Genomic DNA, 26,203 nt, shown 5'->3' with positions numbered 1-26,203 from the left:
GGTTCAAATCCCAGCTCTGCCACTTACAAGTCATGTGAGCTTGGGTAAGTTACTTAGTCTTTGTTTTCTAGTTTTCCTATCTGCAGGGATAGAAAAATGCTATTTCAAAACACTATTCATGAAGATCAAACAAAATTAGTTATAAGCAGGTCTCAACATACTTGGTACAAGGTACACATTTAATATGTGTACTATTATCCAACTAGGGAGAGACAGAAAGGGAGCTTCAGATGAGAGGAACAGCATACAAAATGATCTGCAAAAGCCAGAAATAAAACTTCTATGAGCTCAGTTCAAGCTGACTAGGTAGATAAATGTCTGCCATGAACTTGGAAGTGAGAGAGAATCTCCTTTGGACACTCATTAAGGGGCCTCAAAGCCACGAAGAGTTGCCATGTGGTCCTTCCAGTCAATAAATAATTTTGTCCAAACACGAGTGGAAGAAAAAATTAAGAGACACCCGGATGGGGAAAACCCATTTTCTTTGTGGTGAGACAATCTAGCCAGAAGGACACTCTCACCAGCTAGAGCTCTGCATATCCAAACAAGCACAGGTAAAGTGGAAGAACTGACCAGAAGAGGAGAAAACATGAATTAATTTATTAATCAAAGAAACATCTGTGAGGTTCCAAGTAGGTGGCAGGTAGGCTGAGTGTTAGTGTGTCCAGTCAGGCAGGTGGTGATGACAAAGGGCCCCCAGGAAACTCCCATTTGTGTGAGTGAGAAAGGCAAGAAAACAGCATGCACAATGCTACTTGAGGAGCGATGTTTGAAAAAGTGATGCACAGGTTGCAGGGGATGCACAGAAACTAGGGATGCAGCACTGGAGTGGGGTGAGAAGTTTCCAAGAAGAGACAAGCCTTCTGATGGGTCTCAAAGGAAGAGGAGGGTCTCACCAGGCAAAGGGGTTGGGGGACACATTCTAGTCAGAAGGAACACCATGGACAAAGGTTGATGAATGAAACAGAATGATATCTTTAAGAAGCTGCAAAACACTTTCCACCAGGAGGGTGCAGCTGGGGTGTGGCACATGAGGTTGTGAAATCAGGTCCTAAAGAGGCTGGAAGAATGTGTAGGAAGGAGATGGGCTCCGCTTGGCTCTTAGGTCTCTGCAGAAGGAAAGAGAAGGAGAATGGGACAGGTGGTGAGACTGGAGGCCTGTACACGATTTAGAAAGTTACTGGGCCAGGCACAGTGGCTAATACCTATAATCCCAACATTTTGGGAGGCTGAACCAGGAGGATCGCTTGAGCCCGGGAGATCAAAACCAACTTGGGCAACATGGAAAAACCCTATATTTACAAAAAAATAAAAAATGAGCCAGGCATGTTGGTTTGTACCTGTAGTCCCACCTACTTGAGAGGCTGAAGTGGGAGGATGCCTTGAGCTCAGGAGGTTAAGGCTACAGTGAGCCATAACTGCACCACTGTACTCCAGTCTGGATGACTGAGTAAAACCCTGTCTACAAAAATGCTCTAAAACAACAGCCAAAAAAACCCAGAAAGTTACTGCATGGAGCCCAGAGGAGAAATAGTTGCAGCATCACTGGGAGGTGTGGGTAGTGGGGTGAAAAGGCTATGGCGTAAGCCTGGTGAGGAAAGGCAAAGCACCTGATGCTCCTTGGCTTCAAGTACAGATGGCAAAGCAATTGGGCAAGGAAGGCCCTGGACAGATGCTCAGGATGATTACAGCTTCAGAATGCTGAAGTGCAGCTGTGTCTATGTTTTCTTCCTCCTGTCCTCTGCCACACTGTCCTTCGTCACCCTCTGGGGCACCTCCCCTCATCTGAGAATTGAGAAATGGAAGGAGAGTACATGAGTAGTGGGGAGACACCAAGACAGCAGAGCATAGTGAAGAGAGGAGGAGAGGGGAAGCAAAACTTAAAAGAAACTCAAGGAAACTGGGAGTGCTTTTGCTAATGCCACTAGGAAAAAGAAATGTGAAAATAAAATTTTATATATAAATACAAACACATGCATATGAGTGGGTGGGTTAAACAACTATACCACCTCTTAGCCAGAATGATCTTTTCTAATTAGATTAGGAAATGAAAGTGTTAGAAGACTGAATGGGTAACATTTGAATTTTCCTTTTGAAAGATGGGCCATATTTTGACTTTAGGGGAAACACAGATGGGAAGTGCATTCTTGATCTTGGAAATGTTGTGATGATCCATCACTGTCAGGGTGAAGTAAGGATCTTTAGCATGGCCACCAGAGCCTTATCTCCCACCTCTGTGCCTGCCTCTACCCTGGCTCTTCTGCTGCCTTTATATTAAACATCTGTTCATTCACCACATAAGGTTCTCTCTCTTGCCTTCTTTTCCTGGTTAATTCTTACTGATCCTTCAAATCACAGCCTGAACTACTCATCCTCAGAGAAGACATTCCTGATTTTCCCTGAACAGATCAAAAAACCCCTCACAGATTTTTGAACCCTGTGTGTCTTTCTCCTGTAGCATCTGATCCAGTCACAGTTTCGTGTGTGTGTGCGTGTGTGTGTGTGTGTGTGAGACAGAGAGAGAGAGAGAATAAGAGAGAGAGAGAAAGAGAATTTGATTAATGCATGTCTTCTCCAGTTAATCATAAACTCCATAGGGGCAAGAACCATGTCTGATTTGGCATCTACGAATGAGTGATGAATGCAAGTAATGTTTGGCTATGGGGGGATGAGGTGTGGCCATGTAGGAAGATGATGTCAGGGTGTGATACAAGGTTAAGGAAGCTGCAGCTAAAAAGGATGCCAACTTAATCTATTTTGGCCATTTTGTCTACCCTAAGTATTATGTTCACACTGTATTTCTTCTTTCTGGACTAAGAAAAAAAAAACATGTTTGCTTGTGGGGTCTTTTTTTCCTTCTAAAATATTAGACTACAAACAAAGGCACTGTTGGGTAGTATATTTTTGTTAGCACCCAAGGGGAAATGACTGTGTTCTTGAGCTCTCCAATTTTTACATTACATGTTTTCTACATGAGCTTTCAACCTAATGTAAGAATTAAATGCAAATTTGAGGCATATGAACTATTTTATGCAAGATCTTAAAATTGTTTTCCTTGGGACATTCATTGAAAATATGGCTCATTACTGAAAATCTATTCTTCAGTGTGTTCCTAACCATCTAGCCACCTCAAAAAGAGTTGCTTTAATATCTGAAGCCAAATCGCTGCTTTCCTTTGTGATTACAAGGACTCTTTTGGTAAATCAGAGTATGGCCAATGTCCAGTTGCTAAAGGTGGAAACTACAAGTTACTATTCTCCTTAAGTTACCAGCAGGATACACTCAACATGTAGTTCTTTGGTGTCTGTCAAGAAAGTACAGAGATTTATAGGTAAAGAAGTCAATTTTCTTATCATAGATATAGTTGTCATATGGAGAGTATGCTGATTACAAATAATGAAAGCAACAGATAAACTTAAATTGTGGAATTATCTGAGAATTTCCATTATCCATGTCCCAAGTTAACTGCAAACAATATAAAGTTGACTATATCAATTTTTATGTACAGAAAAACATTTGGGACACAAATACATTTTAAAATCTTAAGAGTTTGCAGGGTAAAAAACATTTTGGGGGAAAAATAATTTTTCTAAGGGTTTGAGAAAAATTCAGCTTATATTTATGTATCTCAACTTCAGTAAGGATAAATGGAACAGCACCACTGGAATTGAACAATTAAGTAAGCAAATGATGGATGGTAGTTTTTCACTGTTGGAGTGGAAGATTATAGATAAGCAAGAGGAAGAAGCTAGAATGACCCATGTGGTAATGAGTTAGATTTGAAAATATCAGTATGAACTAATGCTTATCTATCTATCATCTATCTATTTATGCTTCCTGATTGTTAGATATGTGTACATACACAGGTTGGTATACACAAATATATGTCCTTGCTCTGTCAGCCAAGAAGGCCAAAAGGAAATGACAACCCAAAATCAATGAACACACCTATTGCTCAAATCTTGTTTTTTAATACCATTTTCCAATGAAAGGAACCTGTGCTCCTTGGAGAAATGGCTGAATCTATGATGAGGAAGGAGTTATATTGTTGATAAGCCTCAAGTATTGTGTAATGCTAGAAAGGATGAAAGTGCATCAAAACAAAACAAACAAAAAACAGAAAACAAAACCACAATTGTGGGGATGTATCAAAGGGACACAAGAAATAGTACCCAATGGCCAAAGCTGGAACAATTTCACAGCACGATGAGTATGACAGTAGTGGATTATAACCTAAGCATAAAATAAATATCCATGAGTCCATACTGATATACATAAATGCTGAATAATTAAATGAGGGAGAATAAGCAAATCTTCTGTGGAGAAGAATTGCAAATATTTTATGTAGATTCTCTGCCTTCAAGGAGATGGAGTATAACACCCTCTTAAGTGTGGGTTGTTTATCATGACTTCCTTCCAAAGGGTAAGTATGAAAATAATAAAAATAAGGAAAAATAATACATTTATAGTGGAAAAACCTGACCAAATCCACCTCGATCAGGTGATCAAGGTTAACATCTTTAGTCATGTTGACAGTGTGATGGAAAATGGCACATTACCCTCTGTGGTCTCTCTCCCCAAAACACTAACTACAGTCTAATCATGAAAAATCAATCAGAAAATTCCAACTGAGAGACATTCTACAAAATACCTAATCAGTACTCTTCAAAACTGCCAAGGTCATCAAAAACAAGGAAAATCTGAGAAAATTCTATAGCAAAGATAAATGAAACACGAGAACTAAATGCAATGTGGTATCCTGAGTGGGGCTCTGGAATAGAAAAAAAGAACCTTAGGTAAAACTAGGGATATATGAATGAATAGGGACTTTAAATAATAATAATGTACCAATACTGGTTCATTCATTGTAACAAAAGTATCATACTCATATAAGACTTTAATAAAAGGTAGTGGGTGAGGGGTATATGGAAACTCCCTGCACTATCTTTGCCATTTTTCTGCAAATCTAAAGCTGTTTTAAAATAAAATTTATCTTTACAAAGCCCTGAAAGTCTAGAAATTTAAAGTAAACTCGTACAATCAAATAGTAAGGCCTAATCTTACTGATATAAGCCAATATTTAATTTTCTAACCCAAAATACAATCTATTCTTCACATGTTAACCTCTATCTCGATTTTCTATGTCTACATTTCTTTAGAAGACCATAAATCACACTATATTATCATTAATTAGAGCCAAGTTAAAATGTTAAAATTGCTAAACGTATGACTCATTTAAACAAAGGTTTACTAAAAGACAGGAAACAATTTACAGGAGGTATGCATTTTCTGCATGGTTGCATCTTTCAAGAAGACAAAGAAAGGGATTAAGAATACCTTTGTCCTAAGATACAAAAAAACCACAAGGCAAAAAGTATGACATAAAAAAGAGAAAAATTTCAGCAAATCTATGTTATCATCTACTTATGATTTTTTATCATTGCAAACAACGCATGTTTGTCCATCCTTACTTCACCACCTGGACCAATGCAGGCCATGTCATATGAAATGCCTGTTCTGACCATTAGAACATCCAGACTCATTCTGGGGCTTAATCTCTTTTACTGCAGGTGCATCCACTTGTTATATTTCAGATTAGCAGCCTCAAAGAACTAGCCTCTTCCCAGTACCCGTTCTTCAATTACTGCATCATTTTCTCTAACAATTGCAGCCTTTCAACCACTTTATATGTGACAAGGCATGAGCTTGCTTCCTCTCTTGTCACTCTCCTGAGTCCTCTTCTGTTTGTCTGCAGCCCAAAAGGAAGCACAATATTCCAGCTGAGGTCTGAATGATGCAGGGTCAAGTGCACTCATTACCTCTTTATTTTGGGTTATTCTGGTTCTATTAACACAGCTCAAGATGTTATGTGAAATTTCCAAAATAGGTTCCATATTTTACCTTCAAAACTGTATGGCAGATACAAATACTACATTATCTGTGATTACTATGAATGAAGTTAGCACATTATTATGTGGTTGTGAATATCATACTTGGCTTCCTGGAGACCGAATATTCATGTATCAGGGCCCTCCTGTGATGACACAGTCAGTGGCGCCCTCACAAGGGCATACCTTCTAGCCTTGTCTTATTCTTTAAAAAAAAAAAAAAAAAAAAACCCACATTCTTTCTTTGTTCTAGCTACACAGCTGGAAAATCAGAACTGAACATAATGGTGGGAAGAGAGTACTCTTTAATCTCAGTATTTAATCTCCTGATACTTTCTGGACCTCTGAAAGTATTAATACATGCATTCCCATGAGAAATATTACTGCTTCTCTAATAAATAAGGATGTCATACAAAATTAACAAATTAATAATTCAAGGACACATTCGGGTGCCAAAGAATACAGTTTTCTAATTTTTACAGGAAAATATGTAAAGTAATATAAAATTTTCATTTGTAAATAGTGCAAACTGTGTTAGAAAAAAATGACAATGCAGATGAGAGATTTCCTTGAAATGCTCTTAAAATCATGTTATTGATCCGTGTAAGTCAGCTATATCAATTCTACTGATCAAGAAATAGGTATTTTAAACACAATGCTTTCAGGAGTATACAATGTTGACAAATATGCAAAAAAAAAAAAAATTACAAAACTCCAAGAAAATCAAGTAATGAATGCTAGCCAAATTTCTGTCCGAACTAAGCTAACTCAGTGATATTATCATTGTCTTTAATGGAGAAACATGAGTAATGATAATCTTCAGTGGACTTAGATTAAGTAATACAATGAATAGCTATAAAATTTGTGGATCAGAATTAGAAGAGGGGAAAAACACATTAATCAAGTAGACATGTTAACAAAATGATGGATTAGTCAGGATTACATTTGAATAAATTAGCAAAGCAAAAGAAATACATTAAATATCTAATATTTAGTAACTTAGAAGAGAAAAAAATGCTGTGTATTTTACATACTAATTCATACACATGCCCAACAAATAACTACCATTTCCAGTCTTCATGTGCACCATAACATGTGTAATATATGAAACAAAAATTTGCTCCTCCCTGATGTATATTGGTATGAAAATCTTTTAAGGTAACATGAGAATGAAAGAGATTCTTCTTCATGCTAGACATAGAGGTTTTTAAACACATCATTTGGCTGACGTAAAGCACATTTGCAATAGGCATTAGTGACCTCAAGCTGAGAACAATATATGCCAGGCTGATGTACTGGACACTTCCTAAATACTGTACTCAGCAGTTTTGGAGCACTTAGCAATGATGAATTGGTGTGAAGGCTCAGGTACTGAAAGGCCATTTCCCTTTTTTTCTTGAATCTTTTGCTTGTCTTGATTGACGCTCTGAAGAAGCCAAGGATACAGAAGGGGTGGAGAAAGCACGCAACCCAAATTACCCAAAGGAGCTGCTCATAATGAACCTGAATGAAAATAGATTTTGGGGAGAGGTGGGGGAAAGTGGCCATAATCTTCAATATTCTTTTGAAGTGTTACTGTTTTCAAAGTTGTGATTTTTCTCAAGGTAAAGCTGTTTGACACAGATAGACTCATCTGTCAATCAAACATCTTTTACTCATGGCCAGGTCAAATACTTGACTATTCTAGTAGTGGTATCAAACTCTTAGTGCCAATATAAAACAGCCAACTCACCTAGCCAGGGAAAAGAAATAATAAGAAAATGAAAAAATGCACTGAGCCTTTATATCCTGCATTCAAGAACTGCATTTCTTTTTTATTTAGTTGTTTTGTCATTGCTGTTTATGAGTTTTTGTTTTTGTTGTTTTGTTTTATGATCAAATAAATTGTTTTAGGGGGATAATATATAATAGCCATGTCACACATTTCTGAAAGAACAACTTATTTCACCTGGCCCCATTAATGGAAATATTTCACAAATTCCAGAAGCTTTGGCATTCGTCTACATCCTCTTTCCAGACTGCTTGCTATTTCATAATCATTTTCGTGATTCTCATTTTCCTTATGAATTGAATTTGTGCTTGAAACATTTCAAGCCTAGGGAAGCAATCTTGTGAGCTGACAGATCTTATTGGGAGCAACCTTGCTCAGAATTTTGACTTCCACTTCCACTCTTACACAACAAATGTCCATGTATAGACTCAATATTTGCCTCAAAAATTCAAGTCTCCTTAAGAATTACAAAAGGTTGTATCACCCTGTAAGACTGTTGCCATTACAGATGGCATAGGACTCAGGATTCTAAAATCTAGTGCTATAATGGGCTATAAGTTGGGTTAAAGAAGTGAGAATGCTGTGCTTTTAACTTCAAAATTTGGCAAGACATACCATTTTTTAATAAGAAACATATTTTTTTATTTGGATTATCCTTCTCTTAAACTATCTATTTTATTATACTTTCTTTAATAGTATTTAATCAGATTTTAATGAAATCTGGTACACAGGTTTTTATTTATTTATTTATTTATTTATTTATTTATTTATTTATTTATTTTTTGAGACGGAGTCTTGCTCTTTCGCCCAGGCCGGACTGCAGTGGCGCTATCTGGGCTCACTGCAAGCTCCGCCTCCCGGGTTCACGCCATTCTCCTGCCTCAGCCTCCGGAGTAGCTGGGACTACAGGCGCCCGCCACCACGCCCAGCTAATTTTTTGTATTTTTAGTAGAGACGGGGCTTCACCATATTAGCCAAGATGGTCTCGATCTCCTGACCTCGTGATCCACCCGCCTCGGCCTCCCAAAGTGCTGGGATTACAGGCGTGAGCCACCACGCCCGGCTGCTTTCTTTTAATTATAAACTAACAATAGTATTTACAATTTTCAAAGAACTTTCAAATATACTACAATCTTCCACAGAAATCCATAGGGGAAAAAAGGGACAGGGGAGGAACTAAAATATATCAAACACACTAAGTTGAGCAGATACCATGATTTATATATGTATATCATTAATCTTTATGCACAACTTAGGACAAATTTCTTTCTGATCTTAGTATCATAAGTGGTGTGCTTCCCTGATCCATCAAATTGTTTATCTAATGGACACGGGGATTTGTGTTTAAGCTTCCTGATTTACCCTGGATCCTAGGAAGCTTAGTGAGAACTTTACATTCCATCTTGCATACCCTTGGACTTCATGGTCTGCTTAACTCTTGAAAGATGGAAGGCCCTCTGCCTCCCTTGAGATCTAAACAAAATTGATTTGAACTTCCTAATTTCATGACCAGTAAGAGTCCCAAAACTCACCTCTAAATTTCTGATAATTTCCTAAAGGCTGGGCTCATTGACCTGCTTTGCCAACACAACACAGCTCATTTTGATTCACATGCCACCAACACCATCAAAATCACTTACTTCAGGTACTCCTGAGGCTTCAAGTAAGACATACATATATTAGTGGTCTTCCCACCCCTAGCAACTCCCTGTACCCTCTCCAATACCCCTCACCCACCGAACCACTGTCAGTACTGGGGAGGGATCTGTTTATGGAGTATACCCGCAGTTCTCAGCCTTCCCAGGGCGAATTTTCCTCATCCTGTCCTCTCTCCTAATTTCTCTGCCTCATCTCCATCATTCTCATTGGCTCTTTAGCACTAAATTCTTCTTCTGTTATGCAGAGAAGTTTTCACCCTCAGAGCACTTGAGCACCTACCTATAGTCAAATCCTCAGGGACTTTCTTCCTATCCCAAGGGCACGTTCAAAATAGCTCTTCTAGGCCAGCTGCAGTGACTCACTCCTGTAATCCTAGCACTTTGGGAGGCTGAGATGGGTGGATCACCTGGGGTCAGGAGTTCGAGACCAGCCAGGCCAACATGGTGAAACCTCATCTTCACTAAAAATACAAAAATTAGCTGGGTGTGGCAGCTTGCATGCGTAGTCCCAGCAACTCGGGAGGCTGAGCCAGGAGAACCGCTTGAAACTGGGAGGCGGAGGTTGCAGTGGGATGACATCACACCACTGCACTCCAGCCTGGACAACAAAGGGAGACTCTGTCTCAAAAAAAAAAAAAATATATATTATATATAATATATATATTATATATATAATATATATAATATATATATAATATATATAATATATATATAATATATATAATATATATAATATATATATTATATATATTATATATATAATATATATTATATATATATTATATATATATTATATATATTATATATATATATATAAAATATATATGTATATCTTCTAGCAAAGACATTTTTCTTCCTTCCCCAAGAGGATTCTGGTGCCGTTTGTAAAGGTAATATAAATTTTTTTTTTTTTTTTTTTACCTATTACATACATATGTGAGTAGGAACATCATACCTTATTTCTCTTTGCCCTTCATCAACATTCTCCCTATAAGTTATGCACATATAACTTTGTTGGTTGTCTTAAATGCTGCCTGGGAAAAGCTGCGGTTTAAAAATGACAAATTAAATAATGTATTATCTCATTGAATCCTTACAATAAATCTGGGTGATTGGAACTGTTGTATTTTTCTCTTATAAATGAGTTAAGTGATGCTCATAAAAGGTGATTTGCTCAAAGTTAACCAGTCAGCATCAGAGTTGAATTTGAACTTGGTTCAATACAGCTTTAAAGCATGGGATCTTTCCCTTGCATTGTACTACTGGCTAAGAGAGATAGGTATGAAACCCTCGAATGCTTTATCAAAATATACCTGCCACTTCCTCTTCCTACCCACTCTTCAACCTCCAGATTTTCATACTCCTTATTACTTTCCCCCCAACAAAGTCTTGCAGTTATTTCTGATAAATGATACAACTGCCTTCCCTAAGGACATTCTCCAATCCTCACCATCTCCATCACACTGAGAACTATGGCTTTTTAAAACACTGAAGTTAATTTTTCAGGATGTTCTCTGACAAAACCACATATAATGATATAAAATAGTTATTGATACTCTTTCATAATAAAGTGAGAATAAAACCTCATTCTATACATATATAGTGTGATTATAACCACTATACTAAAGAATTGATATATTTAAAAACTCAAATATAGGATATGTATGCTAGAATAATGAGAAAAATTAATTAACACTGATAATATTAATAAAAATTATCATTTCTACAATGAGACTAGAAAGGAGGAGGCCAGATGAGGCAGAGCTTTATGCTGTATTATATATAATACAAAGCTAGTACATTTTCTTGGCAAGTGAAGAGATATTAGGGAGATGATTTTTAGAGCTTAGTTTGACAGTGAAAGATGTATAAAAAGAACGAAGAGCCACACGTAGAGGCTGGTCTATGTCTGAAGACCACATCATGTACTGTGATGAAAAGTAATTAAAATGAAACATCAATGTTATAGATGCAGAAAGGGGCATAATCAAGCATCAGAGCCAGCTGTGGAGATAATTTACAGACTTTTATCTCACCAGCAAGATAAAACATACATATCTTCAAGGGAAGAAAGATTCCTATATGAAAGTGAATGAGCTAGTTATTAGTTTTGAAGAAATGGTGTCTTAGATAAGGTGATTTGTAGCAATAGCATTTAGATTTTACAGATACACCCAGTTTGGCAGGATGGTTGCTTCTACAAATCCAGTTAAACTCTCCCAAGTGCCAGAAATCAAGATATGTGGGAATTATTTATGCTCAAGATGACAATTTTTATAGAAACAGTATCTATCCCCCCAAAAACATGGGCTATATCCTAAAAACCTGAAATTAATATTAAAAGCCGTAAATTCCCAGGACACAATTCTGGAAAAGTAATGTTTACTCTAAAACCATTTTATTGAGCACCTACTATGTGTCAGGCATCGTGCTAAGAACAGAGAATCTAATGAAGCAGGGCCTGAGTAAGACAGTCATAAACAGAAAATCCATCCTGTATAAGGTAGGCACTGACTCAACATGGGAGGGCACATCAGTCGATTCTTGCTGAGGCTTGAGAGATGAGGAGGAATAAATTATCCCTCATAATTCAAACTTAACCCAAGGTATTGTCCCTGTATTTACTGAACAAGAATGTGATATAGAAGAGGCAGTTTAGACCTCCAAGCAACCTATAGTTAATGGGTAAGATCTAGGTTGGAACTGGCCTGCCACTGATTACCCTAGGCAACCTGGTTAACCATTCACAGCTAGTTGCCTAATCTGTACTATAACAATATTTATTGGATACTTACTGAGTGACAGGTGTTCTAAGCACTAGACTGGTTTTCTCATTTAATCTTCACAGCAACCCTATGCAATGAGCACTATTTACTGTCCCTATGTTACAGATCATGGAGAGGTTAGATAAGTGACCCAAGGTTGCACCCTTAGTAAGTAGATAACAAGCCCTTGCCACAGACTTGGGGGATGATTAAGTAAAATGATGTCTATAAAAAAATTAGTCTATACTTGGAATGGATAACCTGTTAAATGTGATAGTTATTATCTGTATTTTTTTTTATAGCATACGACCCTACCTTATCTCAAAACATAGCACAATAACATTATTTGAAAAATATAAAGTTATTTAATTAAAATTTCCCCTGACAATATAATTTTTATTTATCATTCTTTTCTGTACACATAATTATTTATTAAGAAAAAATTTAAAAAGTACCTATTAAGTACAACACCATGCTGGGTATTGTGGTATAAAGTAGAAAAAAGTAGTCGAGGTGGCTACTGCAATGAATAGAACAGATTATAATGTTAATACCTGGTCTCAAAGGCTAGCTTGGTCTCAGAAAGTTCTTTGAAGCAAAAGGCTGTGTGCAGTGAAGATCTCACAGAATGTGGTCACCCTTTCAAATGATGACATCCTGAGGCAACTTAGCATTCAACCTCTCTCAAAAATTAAATCTGGCATGGATTATTTTCTAAAAAATAGGACTTCTCCCACAAATATTTTCTTCTTTTAAAATTAACACACCCAAAGGTTTAAGACTCAAATGCCTTACTTTAGGACTTGTAAGAGGTCTCTTTCACTGATCTCAATACCACTACGGTTTTCTCAATTTGCCCACTGTCACATTGCTAGCTTTCCTTTCTTCTCTAGAACATCAAGGGACTCTCCATCATTACGCCAATTATTTGTTTTAAACATAGTGAGCAACCCAATGACAAGGTTCTTAAGATTGAGGACTTCATATCATGTTATTTCCTTAAATTAAATGGAGGATATATGAAAAAGGAAGGGCCTGAGACCTTTATCAAGAGAAGAGTTGGGAAGATATGAGAAATGTATAGGTTGCATATGGAATATGTTTTCTCAAATACTGTGGATATCAGCATTAATGGGCATAACGCTGCTGTCTTCCCCATGAAAAAGGCTGCCATTTAAAGTTAGGTTTTGTGGAGAAGGAATTAAGCAAAATACCCAGGGTAGACAGGCTAAGGATATTCCACAGGAGAGGCCAAATACTTGAGAAAAGCATCAGAGCTCAGTCCTGGAGGTGTTTGTTGATTTATGTGTGGTTTCTCTGCATTACCTTTAATGGAAGAACAATTATACCTGAATAAGACAGAAATGAGTAAATTAACTAGGTAAGATATAAGATCATAGATTTTTATAGCACCTTAGTGATCAGTTAAGTCAACCTTCTCATTTTCATATTTAGAAAAGGAAAATATGGAAACTCAAGGGAGAGGAAGAATGAAGTTCCCTGACAAGTGACTAAGACTTTTAGAATCTTATTTAGAGTTTTAGAGCCACAGCAAAAATTCTACAAAGCAAGCTCTGTATAAAGTAGTGGTGAGCACTGAATGCTGACAATAATAGTGGAAGCTTCTGCTGAGATGATTAGAAGAGATGAAAGGAATTCATAATATTGGCTAAAGTCACAGTATCCTCCAGGGTTTATTCTCATGACCTAGAAAATTATAAGGCTATTTAATAATATCCCTTAACTTACATATTTTATTTGTCATTTTCTCCTATTTATCTTGGAGACATAAAAGAGAATTTAAATGTATAAATATTTAAATTGGGTTACATCAGTTCTGGTTAAAGTCATATTATGTTTCCTTATTTCCAGTACATTTCTCAGAGACTGGTGACACTTTCAAGTAAGCTTCATAGCGGTTTTGAAGAAATTTTTGTAAAAGCAGGTTACATATATATGGATTTGTGACATTCTAACATAAACCACAGAAAGGTTCCTATTAAAAAGGGAGCAAAGCTGAATCATTTTGGCTTTTCTTCCCACTGTGATTTTTATTCATTTGAAGATAAAATTCAAAGCAAACATCTTAAAGCTTCTGTTTGTCACCCAAGAGTTATTTCAAGGCAGCACAGGAAATCTCACATTTTCAAAAAATCAGGTCATGAAAATGGAACTGCAATCTAATTAATATGTTCATAAAACAGTTTCGACCACTACCAAATAAAACAACAACAACAATTAAGATCAACTCTGTATTCTTTGGAATCCCAAGAAACACAATCCATAGGAGACATTCTCATCACAAAACAGTTTCAAATTTAATAATTAAGAATTGTAACATTTCTGTCACATCTCTACTCATTTCCCTGACATAATACTTTGTGTAAATAATTTCTCAAGTAGAGTAAAACGTCTTTTATTTACTGGATATATTCATTCAACATCACTGACCTTTTTCCAACTTGTTTGACTGTCTTGTACTCTCTCTTCAATAACCTTTCCAATTCCCCCTAGTAGCTGTTCCATCATCTTACTAAGCTCCTCCACCTGCTCCTCCCTGGTCCTCTTTCTGAGATGTGATCTTGAATTCCATTTAATACTTCCCAGAGAAAACACAGGGCATAAAACAAAAACTCCCTCAGGCTCTCCTTCCACCTACCTAATCTCCACATTATCTGCATTCTCCCTCCTTTTCCTCCCCCTATCCCAGAGGGTGTCATGTCCACAAGTTTCCCAGCTCTGTATCAGAATATTTCCTTAGGGACATGCTTCCTACTCTTAAAAGTGCTTGGTGTTCTTCACTAGCTACTGTGTTTTTCTCCTCTCCTTCTCCTCTTTCCTCCTCTTCTTCTCCTCCTCCTTCATTCTTATGCAAAATTTTGAAAGAAGTAGTTTGCACAACTTTTCTCTGCTTTTATTACCCCTGAAATATAACTTACCCCCAGACACTCCCTTAAACCACTCTCTGAAGTATTATCAGTAACTACTAATTCCCAAATCCATCAAATATATTTTCACTTTGAAACTTAAGGTATTTGGATCAAGTCAGTTAAGTTGTTTCTCCTTCTGACTCCTGTAACAACTTGTATATATCTATATGAATATGCTCCATACTATACTGTAATTATTTGTTTCTGTGGCTGTTCTCCAGACTAGTTTATGAGTATCTCCAAGGCAGGACTCTTATTACATTCATCTGGGCATCCCCTATGAATAAATAACTCAGTGTGTTCCACCTGTTCCAATATAATTCACTAACCATGACATTTTTCAGTAACTCAGAAATTGGGCTATTTTATGATTAAAATGCTTCTTTGGCAATTGGATCTGATTTCAGATAATACTAATATTCTTTACTTGAGCACAAAATGAAGTTTAAAGACATACAATTAGTTGAATATTTTGAAGAAAGTAATAATTGTGGCAGCAAAACCTAAAATGTGGATGATCTTTTATTTTTGGCAAAGCATTCTCAAAACCATTTCATCTGTCACAAAGTAAAGCTGGAGCCCGTATCAAAGCAGGGCCAGAGATAGGCAGTTTGAACAGGGCTCAACAATGCCCCGCAGAGATGGTGAATAGAGCTGAATTCATCTATGCTCCACACACCAAGTGTGTACCCAGTGGGAAGAGTGACTTTTGCTTTGAACAGAGGCTCTGTCCATTCACCAAGTACTGTAGTTTGCATTTCTACTTCATCTGTTCAAAGTGTGACACCTTTCCTAATATATCGTCCAGAGAGGCACTTTTTAGTGAAAGGATCCTATAGGCCACAGTGACCTTGGAAACGGAGTTCACCACAAATTCCTTTTAAATTTCTCATTCTGAGAAAATACAGAAAGAGCTGCTGACACAGTCTAAGTATAGGTCATTGTTCTAACATTAAAAGGAAGAGTTTCTCAAGGAAAGGCTATTCACATTCAGTAAGCATCCTACATACTTAGCCAGGCTGCTAAATAACAGGGTAAATCTGCTTATTTTCTCTGGTCTACTGCTAATCTAATTTTCAAAAAGATCCATAAACAAGAGTGCTAAGTCATCTGCCACAAGAACAATATGGTGGATTAAAAATATATTGGGCTCTAAAATCAGGCCAGGCCTGGTTTTGAGTGGGTCAGCTTCCCTAGCAATAGATATATGAACTTTCAGCAAGTTATCTAATCTCTGTGAACATTACCTTCCTCATCTGCAAACAGGGATTTGGATAAGAAATTCTCAGAAAGTTATATTGCCATTAAAGGATGTAACTTATGTGAAAACATATGGCATGCAGAGGAGTGCTCAACAGTGTTGATCTCTTCCATGAAGTATATGATAGTTATACAAGAGATTTTGGCATGTCATTGTTAACATTCTAATAAATTCTTCTTTTATTTTTTTGAGACAGGGTCTTTCTCTCTTGCCCAGGCTGGAGTGCAGTGGCATGATCATGGCTTATCGTAGCCTCAACCTTCTGAATTCAAGAGACACTCCCACCTTAGCCTCCCTGAGTAACTGGGACCACAGGCATGAACCACCATGCCCAGCTACCTTTAAAAAAATAGAGAGAGAGACAGGGTCTCACTATGTTGTTCAGGCTGGTCTCTAATAAATTGTTATTACCAATGTGCTATGAGATTTTCTTTAATAGCCTACTTCTTAACATGAAGTGGGTAAATATCTGCTGTAATAGTTTTCAAAAGTGGTAAAAACTCAAAGAGCTTTCAGAAGGTCATACAAAACATTAACACTCCAGAAGCTGAATTAGAAATCTGGAGTGCTTTTTTTAAATTATTTTTTTTTAGTTTATTTATGTTTCCAGCCAATAGCCTGATTATGTAGACTCTAGATTATCTATCTTTGAAATCATATATGGAGAGATATATATGTATAAATTTTACACAACATAATCCCTAGTTGTAATATATTGTCTTGGGTATGTTTATAGGCTGGTACTTCTCAAACAACTGGAAACGTCACCTAATAGTCCATCAAGTTATAAGCAGTTGCAGCAGTTATGGCTTGGAGACATTTTTGAGCTATTGCAAAAATGTGGATAATGCTATAGCTAGACAGAGTATTAATGAGCATAAACATTTGTGGGATATGATTGAAAGAGGAGAGAAAAGGATGAGGGATTTTTTTTAAAAAGGAACATTCGACCTATGGCAATAAAAAACTGGTTGTTTAGTTTTTTTGGGTTCTTCTTTGCATCTCAGAATTTGAAACTATTTTCAATTTTCCTTTACTTGCCTATTTTTCTCTGAACCCAAATACCTCAACATTAGTGTAAGTAACTCAGTAATAGTCAACTAAAAGGAAGAAGCAAAAAGGAGTGGAAAGTGAAGAATTTAAAATAAGCTAAAACATCATACATTCTTAGTAAATAATTTTCATATGATGAGGAATAATTTCTTATCTTTTTCCTTTTGTAAGATTTCTAAGACCTCCCTGGCTTATGCCACTCAGTCCTTTGAAGATGTAACCTCACAGCGATTTAAAGTGCACAAACTATTTTACTACAGCAGAAAGGCTGCTAGGACTAAAGACTATTTTTCATTTCCATAAGTTGTAAGCACATTGATATTACTAATAACAACTTTGCTCCTCTATCATAGCATTCTTAATTGAATTATTTTTAAAAACACTAAAACATAAACATTTGTAATTTCATTTTTAAATTCCAAGGTATTACTAGAAAAAATTAAGGGGCATACAGCTGATGGCAACAAAAGACAGTAAAATAGAAAGCCAAGAGAAAAGTTTTATGTTTAATAGGATCGATATTTCATATAATGGAAAATCTTTGCTACACTATATCTAAACCTGAATTTCTGCCTTAAACAATGGCTGACTTTAATATTGAGCCCTAGGGATTTGTGAACGAGATGAGTTTGTATAATTATGAGCTCCATCTAAACTTTATTGGTCCTAAGTGTTTACAAGTAAATTGTATTTGGCCCTAACAGGAATTCAGAATTAAGCTGGGAGTCTGGTATTTATATTTTAGAATTTCTGGGTTGTTCTGTAACCCAGAGGAAGAGATGTTAAAGAAGCAAGGTCAGCTGTTACCTGCAGTTTCACTGGAAGACAAGCAGACACTGCAATAATTTTAAGTTAACTAAAAGGAGCAAAGCTCCATTATCTTACATGAGACTTGATACGTCATTTCCTTCAACGTATACATAGTCATCAAACTCAATATTGCTCCCACCCCCTAAAATTCTAATAAAATATAATGTATTGGTCAGAACACATACTCTGGAAAATGCACTTCTGGATTGAGTTTCTGTAATTTCAATGTATGAAGAGGAGAAAACCTTAAAAGATGAAACTCTATGAGGCTAGATAGGAAGGATTATCTTTTCATTAGAAGGCAGGCCATTTTGACTTTCTCTGAATACGTATTCATTATATTAGTAGATTTAAATACATATACATGCAAATTATGAACACATATATGAATATATTATCAATATACTGATTTATATCTTGCTTCATTCCATAAAGGATTTAGATCAAAACAGAATAAAACAGTATGAGTTAGTTTATGAATTGAATGCTTGGTCTATAGAGGAACAATCAAACAAATAACTTTCTAGACTAAACCTTTTGGAAATTGATACCTGGAAAAGGACAGTCTAACGAAAGAATTTAGGGTCCTAGAAGAAGGAAAAAGATGCCTCCATGTTGAGTGGAAGTGCCACGGTCACCTCATTTTGCCTCTTCACTGGAGTTACCTCTCAGCATCACAAAGACAGTTTAAAACATTTAGATGTCCTACCTTTAAAGATTAAACCCTAAGCACCAAATAAGCAAATCATTAATCACCTTCCACAATCATTAATCCCAAATCTTCCTCTGCTGTCCTCAGAGGGGCCCTCCATGGCAGCATTCCACAGCCTCTCCTAGCCAGGGCCTTTAGCTTCTATCTTCCACTGTCCTTTTAGCCATGTGAATCCATCATTAAAAGGATGCAAAGGTATTTAAATAAAATGCCCTCCTAAATTGTTTAGCTATGAAATTCAATTGCATTCAACATAGCCTTGATGTTTCTGGCATGAAATTATAGTATTTTTACAAATAAGATTATAAAAAGTTGTTATATATCTTTTAAGTCAGGCAAAAAGCTGAACATGTTAGTCACACTGTGTTAGGTCATTCATGTTAGACCCTGGCATGTGATTCCAGGTCATAATGCCTCTAAAGGTCCTCTTAATTGCTGCTACATGAAATTTAAATTCCTAGAAAGCTGACTTGCATTTCCCTTCTTTCAACCATGCCATACTTGTTCCTGAATGCCAGGCTATCTCTCCATTCTAACAACTAGCCAGAAGGAAAAATAAGAAGAGCTATATAGTACTTATCTATCCAGTGAGGCAAACCCTTATCTTTGTTTGGCTTGGCAGTAAAAAGACTGAAAAGTGTAATGGAAAGAAGCCTTCGCAATAAAATCCTCCAGCTAATATTTCTAATGTAGCTTCAAACAAGAAAGACACATTCTTCATACCACTCTTTTAGCACGGAAGGGGTAGTGTTCTATTAAACCAAGTAATAGGACCACTTATTAACTTTAACTCATAACTGATAAAGAGTGAATTTGTAATACTATTGCTCAATAATCAACACACCAGCCCTAGGGCAGGTGGATGAGAGTCCAAGTAGGAACTCTGTGCACAGGCTTCTATTTCAATTACTACTTCTGGTAAAATTTGAAGACTACCCTAGACCTCCTGTGTCTCAGCTTTTTCTCATTCTTGCTTCTCAAAAAGCAGGACAGAAAGAGGACCAGCACATGCCAAGTCCTGCCTCTCCAAAGGGTATAGAGCCTTTCTAGAGATGAGCTAGGGCTCGTGAAACCAAAGCACGTATGTCTTTTACAATGTTTATTATTCCTTAGCACTGGCCTGTTGCCAACTTCTGATAGGTCCCTTCACGAAGAAAAGGCTCTAAATGTGAGAATGAGGATAGGGGGAGTCTTTGGAGATGAAAAGAGCAATTTGGCGAGACCTTTATTCTAAGCACGATAATTCACGAGCCTGAAATCTCACCCTATAGGGGATCTTACAGTAGGACAAAGGGAAAGAAGGTTTTCTGTCAACAAACCCCTACAATCTCTTACTGCAGTACTGGAAGGGGAGGCTATAAATAAGAGGAAAACAACAACCATTGGGAAAGTCAAGAACCAAGCACAAAATTAATTAGGTCACCTGGAAAAAAACCACCACCTTCTTCCTTTGAGTCCAACATCATATTAATGAATCCCTGCAAGGGGCCCAGGAAGAGTAGGAGTTATACAGAGCACTAACATTCTACATTGGCTTAGTTTGGCCACAACAACAACAACAGATTGGTACGACATGCAGTGAAGCAGATGAAGGGTTACCTAACTCCAGGCACAAAAGAAAACCAACAGGACTCTCAACTTCTCCATACAGCTTTCAAACATATGTATTACAGATCTAGAGGAGCATGAATAAGCAAATTTGCATTCTTTCCAAAACTTCAGAGTTGAATAGCTTATTTCTTTCCAGTCAAAAGTATAGGTGAGGCTAATGCAATAAAAATAAAAAGTGCTTATAATTGCAGGCATTCAAAGAGTACATGGATCCTATGTATTACAACATAAACAAATGGGCTTAAACAACAGAACTTAGGTAGAACAAAAACTGTTGCTTTGTAGCAAGGTACACTTGATAGAAAGGAGACTGGTAATTTCCCCTCCCAAGCAAATCTTAAGAGGTATAAAATGAGCTCTGAAGAAAAGCCTAAGGCATAGAAGAAAAATAATTGACAAATGCCTACTACGTGCCAGGAACTGTTTCCAGGATCTTTTAATCTCAAGATTAAAGACTATTGATGTAAATTTGTCTGTAAGAATAATGAGGACCTTATTGCTGATGCCTGACCCTCACCAACAGAACAAGCAAGGCAATGGCACCAAGGCTCCCCCTGACTAGGAAACTCTGGTGATGCAGTTGGAAGTGGGCCACCGAGGTTTGCAGGCATGTCACCCATGCATTCTAGAGACTGGGGATAGTAGCTCTGGTCAGCAAAAAAGGTAGATACGCCACAGCATCGACTCTGGATGGATCTGGTGTTGTTAGAAAATAAGCACCTGCCTAGAGTGGGAGAGGATGTCTCCCATCCTTCTCTGCAATGGATTTTTTAGCTGAAAGCCGAAAACTCTAACAAACCAGCAGGTGATTTTGGTGGTACCTTAAGCTCTCAGGGAGCTTTCATTTGAGACATTGTCATAAAAGCAGCTGGAAAACCCTCTGAAACCTATATTTAGGTATCTATTATTCATCCAGAGTCCAGCCAGAACATTTACCTGAAAGATATACTTTCAAAACCAGACAAACTGCATTTCCAGAACAACCCATGTTAGCAGACACTAAGCCTTAACATGTGCCTTTATTATGCATTCACAAAGTTTCTGCTATGAAAGTCAGAATCCAGCTGACCCTAAAGGTATGGCAAAAACAAGCAATTTTAAAATAATGACCTTTTGCTCTTATAAATACCCTCAGCAATGAGTTCCTACACACATTTAGTCATAAACTCCAGCAAGAAATGGCACATGATATCACATGTCCAGGGACCTGAATGCATTGCATTGAACCTTAATAGATGACCAAATATCAAGGCACTAAGCAAGTTCTATGAGAGCCTGAGCACTTCCTGATTCATATGTTAGAATTCTACTAGAATTCTACTGGTTCATTCTGGTAGAAATATTTCTTGAATAGCTAAAATATCCTTAACTGTGAGGCACCAACACATTTTAGCATTATTTTAAAATTGAGTCAACATTCTAAGTTTCCCTTAACCTTCTTTTAGAAATTCAGACAAATTGATATATTAGAAATTCATGTGTGCCCTTCCCCAGGGAATTTTCAAATAAAAATAGCAAAACAACAAAAAACAAACCCTAAGCCTCACCTTTAAAAAAATTTATTAAATTGTTGCCATTCTCAAAGTTTTTTTCTTCCTCTATGAAATATTAGCAATTTAAATGTTCTCAAGTCCTCATGCTTGACTTATTTGGGGATGCTTCATATTAACAAAGTATTTTTTATTGCATAACCATTACTTTCTCAGACAATATTCGGTTTTGCACAGTTTACTTTTCATTCTCACTTGATACCAATACTCTAGTTCAAGACAAATCCTCATCTGGTACCTGTCATGGAATTTGATAATTCTGAGTTTTACAAACTGAAGGGAATATTGATTACTCACCATATCCAGGAATGCCTTCTAAAGGGAAAATTATTCACGTGCATCATGTTCGCAGATCTTCTGTCATTAATATTTTTCTTGTCTCCTACGTTACATGTAGTGATTTTTACAGATGAATTCCAACTCTCTTGTTTGAGCAGCTATCGTGGGCAATTATTGCAACAAGTATTGAATTCCAAAAAAAAAAAAAAAATCTCCCCCCACCAATAAAAACAAATAGCAATTACAAAAGGCCTTCCAGGATTTGAAAAAAGAAACATCACAGAGCACTGCAGGTATGGGTCCATCCATTTAGGTTCCACTAGTTAGTCAACATACTAAAATAACCAGTTCAACTAATAATCCTAAATGGTGGCAAATATTGTCCTGGTAAAATCTAACCGCCTTGAGTGTAAATTAATGCATCCTTAAGGAAGGACTCTGGAATGTGGGAAGAAAGGAGTCAAAAGACAGTTTCTTGATATCCTTGTTAAAGAAGTGTTAGAAGGGAAATGGAAAACTTCAGGTTGCTTTGCCATGCTGTCCTTTAGAAATGAATATTGCTTTTTCTTCTTTCTTAGGCACATATTCATGTGTGGTCACTTTAACGCAGTGCTACCGTCTGAGACGTGTCGGACAAAGGCCTGGGCAGAGGGGCTAGAAACCATGTATCACCAAAGCCAACTTCTTTCCCAGATTTCAGAATTGCTGGTTCAACTGCAAAAGTAGGAAGGCAATGAGTAATTTCTGCTCTGCAGGACAAGATTACCATTAACTACCATCATGACTTCAGAAGATGCTGTCACGATGAAATTCATTTCTGCTGCCTAACCCCATAATAAGGCTGGCTGTTCTCTTTATGTAAAATGACTAAGCTATTGATCTTTTCACTGCAGAATCCCCTTTATTTTGTTATTATCAAAACCATGTGGGAGCTTTTCATATTTTGCCTTGGAAAGAAAATGAATTTCACAGCTGCAAGTCAGACGTTGTCTAAGAATTCTTCCCCCGATGTCTTTCTTTTCTTTTTTTTCCTCTCTCAATCTTTTGTTTTTCACCCCAAATTCAGTTTTCCAATAGGTGTCATTTATTCTGATGCTCTGACATCTTCTGAAAGATTCTCATGCCCAAGCTATACAGACCTTGCATGCTTTTAAAACACAATGGCAACAGGCTCCTGCTGGAGTCCCCCAGCGCCGAATTTCCAGCAGAACCTTTGGAATCCTCGCAGCCGCCTTGTCTGCCCTGGGCTGTGCCGCCCCAGCTCTGATCAGCTCAGGACACTTGCAGGCTCCGTGGTACTGTACATTAACTCTGCAGCAGCCTGGCTCGGCTGCAGAGACTGCTGCCTGACAGGGGATGTGCTGGCGTCAAGGGGGCCCTCTAGGTGGGTTCCCAGACATTGCAGAGCCGCGCACTCCTTGCTAACCTCCAAGTAAGAGCAAGCAAAAGGGGTTAAAGGAATAGCTCGCCCTGGAAGAGCAGATTTCTTTCAGTAATTACCAGGCAAGAAAAGCTAAACAAGGAGAAGCCTGTAAAACACCTCACAGGGAAATTACGCCTTAAACAAATACGGAGGGAGGATTTTTTGTTTGCTCGTTTTCCTTCTTACCCAGTGAAAAAAAAAGAAATAAAAGAAGTCCAGAGATAATTTGCAAATGATAGAGTTTGGTGGATTTGACTCCTTAAAAAAAAAACACCGGGGTGGGGAAGCCTTGTTTACTTGATGATTTGTAACCATTTAGCTGCAGATGACCACATGGTGATTTTTGGACAGGAAATCCTATGGAAGCCGGTTCTGCAGAAGTCAGTTGTACTTCAATTGCAATTGCGCATGCCATAAAACTGCTTGTTTGATTAGGGGGTGTGTAGATATGAGGAATGCTGAGATAAAACGTTGCAATCCCTATCACTGATGTTTTGCATTTCTTCATGCTTGTTCCTTTGTTGCAAAAATTCTGTTCAATAATCCCCCAAAAGCACCCCATCACTGTTGATGCCATTTTGGAGCAAGAATAAAATAGTAAACTCTTGTAATAGTAGGTTTGCACTTAAATGGTATTTGTTTGAAATCAGTGGGAGAATGGATTTTGCAGTAGAAGTACACTCAACATTAATATACCACTTTTAACTTAGGTATTTAAAAAGGCTTTTACGCAATTGCTTGATATTAAATGGAATACCGGCAACATTTAATATAACATGCTATTATCTTCATTTAGGATTTCCCCAGTGAGGTCCTGTCATTGCAGAAAATATTACCCAAGATTGGGTGGAGGGCATGTCCCATAAATTCAAAACCTAGTATAAAGAAAACTAATCTTAAAAACCACCATAATTTGGAGAATTTTCATTTTGATCAAAAGATGATCCTAAAAGGAGGATTCCTAGGAGGAAGAAGAACTGGGTGATTCCTTAAAAGCAATGTGAACTTGTAGGTTCAGAAAGATGCCACTACAGCATAAAAGAATCTTGAGAATATTTGTTGAGATTTCCTGTAGCCTAGGCAGTGTCCTCATGACCCCTTTTTGCTAAAGGGACTAAATCTCTTCCATAAGGTCATTTGTAATCCGGCCCAGAAAACTTCAGCCTACATTGTTTTTAACAAGCTTTGAATGTTTTGAATCAAGTAATTAAAAATTTGATATTATATTAGACATTTAAATATTATTATTTAAGAGCTAGGAACATCTACAATGCCCCAGGTCCCATTCTAAGATAGTTACAGTATTACCCCATTTAATCCACACAACAGCACTATGAGTTAAGGACTGTTACTAGCCCTGTTCTCCAGATGAGGCTATTGAGGCACTCAGATGTTAAGTAGCATGTCTGAGGTTAAATATCTAGTGAGTCACTATCTGAATCAAGGAAGTCTGGCTCCAGAGCCTGTACACATTACCACAATATTCTAGCACCTCTATAATCATAATAATACCACCTTGTTATACTTTCATACTTTCTAAAACATTATTGTTATATGTATTATTTTAGCATCACAGAATTATGCTGAGGAGATGAAGACATTCATTATGCCCATTTTGGAGATGCCAAAAAGATTGTATTTGTTCATTATCAGGCATCTTGTGATCAGTAGATCTGGAAGAGAATTCAAATTATTTGACCCTGGTTAGTGATCTTTGATCATGATGATGATAATGATGGGTTTTAATTATTTTAAAACTACTGGGTATATACCCAAATGACTATAAATCATGCTGCTATAAAGACACATGCACACGTATGTTTATTGCGGCATTATTCACAATAGCAAAGACTTGGAACCAACACAAATGTCCAACAATGATAGACTGGATTAAGAAAATGTGGCACATACACACCATGGAATACTATGCAGCCATAAAAAATGATGAGTTCATATCCTTTGTAGGGACATGGATGAAATTGGAAACCATCATTCTCAGTAAACTATCGCAAGAACAAAAAACCAAACACCGCATATTCTCACTCATAGGTGGGAATTGAACAATGAGATCACATGGACACAGGAAGGGGAATATCATACTCTGGGGACTGTGGTGGGGAGGGGGGAGGGGGGAGGGGTAGCAATGGGAGATATACCTAATGCTAGATGACGAGTTAGTGGGTGCAGCGCACCAGCATGGCACATGTATACATATGTAACTAACCTGCACAATGTGCACATGTACCCTAAAACTTAAAGTATAATAAAAAAATTAAAAAAAATAAAAAATAAAATAAAATAAAATAAAAAATAAAAAAAAACTAACATTCAGTCCTTATACAAGAGAGTAGGTCTCCATAGAAAGTAGCAAATGCAAAGATTTTTTAAAAAGATGTAAAAATATATTTTCCTTTGTAATGAACATCATTTATCTGACATTATTTTCTTAGTCCATTTTATTCTACTCTGTTCATATGTCAAACCATCACCTA

At 37.0% G+C, this 26,203-nt stretch overlaps 1 protein-coding gene across 5 annotated transcripts in view; it reads right to left on the bottom strand.

Moving 5' to 3' along the window:
• PDE4D (phosphodiesterase 4D) overlaps positions 1 to 26,203 on the bottom strand; it is a 1,528,950-nt gene that overhangs the window by 589,477 nt on the left and 913,270 nt on the right. The window contains exon 1 of one of the 5 annotated variants that reach the window (XM_003827402.6): positions 22,307 to 24,164. The exons of the other annotated variants lie outside the window; for them this stretch is intronic. Within the exon in view, the coding sequence (XP_003827450.1) occupies positions 22,307 to 22,353 (47 nt within the window). The 5' untranslated portion in view covers positions 22,354 to 24,164. Of the gene's footprint in view, positions 1 to 22,306; positions 24,165 to 26,203 lie in introns of those variants that run through there. 5 annotated transcript variants of the gene reach the window in all.

Source organism: Pan paniscus, chromosome 4 (assembly GCF_029289425.2).
Source record: "Pan paniscus chromosome 4, NHGRI_mPanPan1-v2.0_pri, whole genome shotgun sequence".
Classification (NCBI taxonomy): domain Eukaryota; kingdom Metazoa; phylum Chordata; class Mammalia; order Primates; family Hominidae; genus Pan; species Pan paniscus.
This window is presented reverse-complemented; position numbering and strand designations above follow the sequence as displayed.